The 2,946-nt window shown below is 54.3% G+C and overlaps 1 protein-coding gene across 1 annotated transcript; it reads left to right on the top strand.

The window, feature by feature from the left end:
- Positions 1-159: 159 nt before the first annotated feature.
- On the top strand, positions 160-2,529 carry VDBG_02934 (predicted protein; the record flags this gene model as incomplete). Its single annotated transcript, XM_003006749.1, has 7 exons — positions 160-808; positions 959-1,260; positions 1,458-1,474; positions 1,713-1,790; positions 1,961-2,025; positions 2,087-2,136; positions 2,263-2,529. The coding sequence occupies 7 exons, from the start codon at positions 160-162 to the stop codon at positions 2,527-2,529; spliced, it is 1,428 nt and encodes a 475-aa protein (XP_003006795.1).
- Positions 2,530-2,946: the final 417 nt, after the last annotated feature.

The following is a 2,946-nucleotide window of genomic DNA, read 5'->3' as shown; positions in this document are numbered from 1 at the left end:
CTTTGAGGTGTTGAGGCTGATGATATCAATCCAAAAGAAGTCTCTGACGCAATTGAGAGGACCGGAGTGGTAGAAATGTCCAGGATGATAGATGGCATTGATGTACTTGAACGTACTGCACCATCGGTCGTCTCGGGGAACGTAGATGATCCTGATAGAATGGAGGATTCTGAGCCGTACGAGGAGAGCGCGGAAACCGCCGGGGTCGGGGAAGAGAGGTTGGACGATATTTTCGAAGTGGAAGCCACCAAACGGCTCGGTCGGAACTCAGACTGTGCGGAAGGCATTGGAATACTAATGGAAGCAGATTCAGTCGACACTTTCATTGAGCTCACCGTAGAACTGCGGAGACTAAAGGTCAATGAGGTTGTTTCTGGCTGCACGGAGGGGTTGGCAACGGCTGAGCTAGTCGCAGGGCCCGAGAAACCCGACCAAGATCCAAAAGAATCCCTGGCATCACTAGATATGTCCCGATGGGTGGTCAAGATAGTCGCTTCTGACAAACTATTCTGCCGTTGGTCGGAAACGGAGCTTGGGGCTGATTCCGAGTTCTCGCCGGATAAGTTTGACGTGCGTGAAGATGTCGAGTTGCTCAAAGAGATAGGCAGCTGTGTCGACACAACGTCGCTCGACTGGATCGGGAGCTGGCTTGCAGGGATCAGAGACTCGCTCGGAAACATAAAGATGCTTGAAGAAGCAGTGCTAATCAACGAAGTTATTGATACAACTGAGATTGCGGCGCTGCTCGATGCCGCCCCGAGACCCAGAGATGTGGTGTCTCTTGATGATGCAACAACGTTGCCTGAAGGTATACCCTCGAGGACGGAAGTTGGCTGGCTCAACAGAGCTGAAGACTTGCTTGTGATGCTTGATGGCAATAGCAATGAGTTGGACGAAGAAATGCCCGGAGCTACCCTCGTTGATTGTTGACCGCTGGATGATGCATCTGATGTCAAAGGCTCAATGACTTCGGTAGTGACTGCAGGGGTGTGGGTATCGTCTGAAGATGAGCGGCTCGCAAGGGCGGTCTCAACCCCAGCGATGGCTGAGGATATACCTGACGATTCTGGAGATAGTGTCCATGGCGACGAACGCGAGCTGCTAGGAAATGGCAATGTTGAGGTCGCGACATCTAGAGAGGTCGGTAAACCCAATGCACCTGATGCCTCTGTTGACTTAGAGAGACGCAGAGAGATTGCGGATCCGGGTAACGCAGATGCCTCGAGGGTATTGGGCGGGCCCACCAAGCTCGATGAATCCGTAAGAGTCGCCGATCCAAACATCGGGGTCCTTCCAGTGGAAGAAGCGGACATCTCGAGAGAGCCGTCACCGCTAGCGACGCTTGGTGTCAAGTTCTGCTGAGAACTTATGACTGTAGGAGCTGCTCCAAAAGATGGTATGGTGCTCTTCAAGCTGCTCGTGCCACGCTGAGACGCGGCTGGTAAAGCTTGATCAAGGGACGCACAGGGTGGTTGTACGTTTGAGCCCGAGATAGATCGTGTCAAAGCACTGGTTGTAGTCCCGAGGGCCACAGTGGTGAGTTCCGTCGTTACACCCGACACTTGAATCAATTGACTCGTGGCCATCGACTCCCCCGAGCCTTCAGACAAAGCCGTCGGCCTTTTAGTGAACGTGATCGCTGGGGTTGTTGTCGTTGTGAAAACACTCCCAGTGAATGACACGGAAGACTGCTCTGACGGCCGTGTTGACAGACCGCTCACGGTAATCATCGTGGTTGACGTGGTCGTAGCTGCAACAGTTATTGACATATCTCCTGATGATCCTGAAAGGTCCGTGGGCTGAAGATTGTCTGACAAGGAACCGGTGGTCCTGGTTAGACGTTTCGTCGTCGTGATAGATGACCCATCAAACGACGCGACAGTTTTCGAGATCGTCAGGACCGGTCCATTATTCGCGCTCTCCAGACTATCCACGCCATTGCTTGTCACTGACCCTGTAGCACTGCCAAAGCTCGTCGAGACGTTCGGAATGTTCGGCCCTATGGGGGTGATGGTTCCGAGTGTGGTAAGGGTCGTTACGCTCTTGTAGGCTCTGTTTGTCGATATGACGACGGATGTGGTGACAGTTCTCAAAGTCGTGAATATTGTCCGAGTGATCGAGACCTTGGCTGAGCCTGTGCGTGGTGTCGCTGTCGTATCATTCTCGTGGACGGTACATGCGTCGGAGGGAAGACAGTTCGTCGAGCTAGCAGGGTCGCCAGAGTCATGACCGCTCGTTGAGACAAGTACTGGCTTGTCACAGGGTCTGTTGCTTAGACTTGGCGTCGGTTCGACGTTGGAGAAATTGGTGGATAGCGTGCCATTCGCAACCAGAGCAGTGGTAACCGAGGAGTGGATGTCGAGGGAAAGGCCGCGGGTACTCGTTACAAAAGATAAACCAGTGTACGTCCCGGATCCCGGTCCCAGCCACGGTGCTGGCGCTGCCCCTGGCGGTGGTGCGCTTGCGGGCGGCGGATACGGTATATCGGGATATCCTGGTCTCCCCGGCATGGTGATGGTGCCGGAATAGCCAGACTGGATGCAGGAGGCAACGAACTCTGGTGTGCCGACATAGGTGACGACGATGACCTCTGTGAGGCACAAGCACTGCTTCGGTCGAAGACGTTCGAAAAGTCCAATGTCGGCATAGGCATGGCCCCCTCCACAGAATAGCAGTGGCACGAGGGGAAGCCATGGCGCCCAGATGCGCATAACGACTTCATGAACGCGGTGGTCGCACGCAACATAGGAGGCCACTCATACTGAGAACGGTGAGGAGAGGCGACTGTGTGAGAGAGGTCATCAAGAACAAGTCGAACAAAGAAGGATAAACACGGCGTCCTCTGATGCCGACGGCCGGCAGTCCGATGGCAGGAGCTCCTTGAGTTGCCATGGCCATGTGGCTGTCTCTCTCCAATTCTCGCCGTGGCAATTGGAATGATGGAGG

This window comes from Verticillium alfalfae, genomic scaffold (assembly GCF_000150825.1).
Source record: "Verticillium alfalfae VaMs.102 supercont1.3 genomic scaffold, whole genome shotgun sequence".
Classification (NCBI taxonomy): Eukaryota; Fungi; Ascomycota; class Sordariomycetes; order Glomerellales; family Plectosphaerellaceae; genus Verticillium; species Verticillium alfalfae.
Note: the sequence above shows the minus strand (reverse complement) of the source record. Positions and strands in the feature narration are given on the sequence as shown.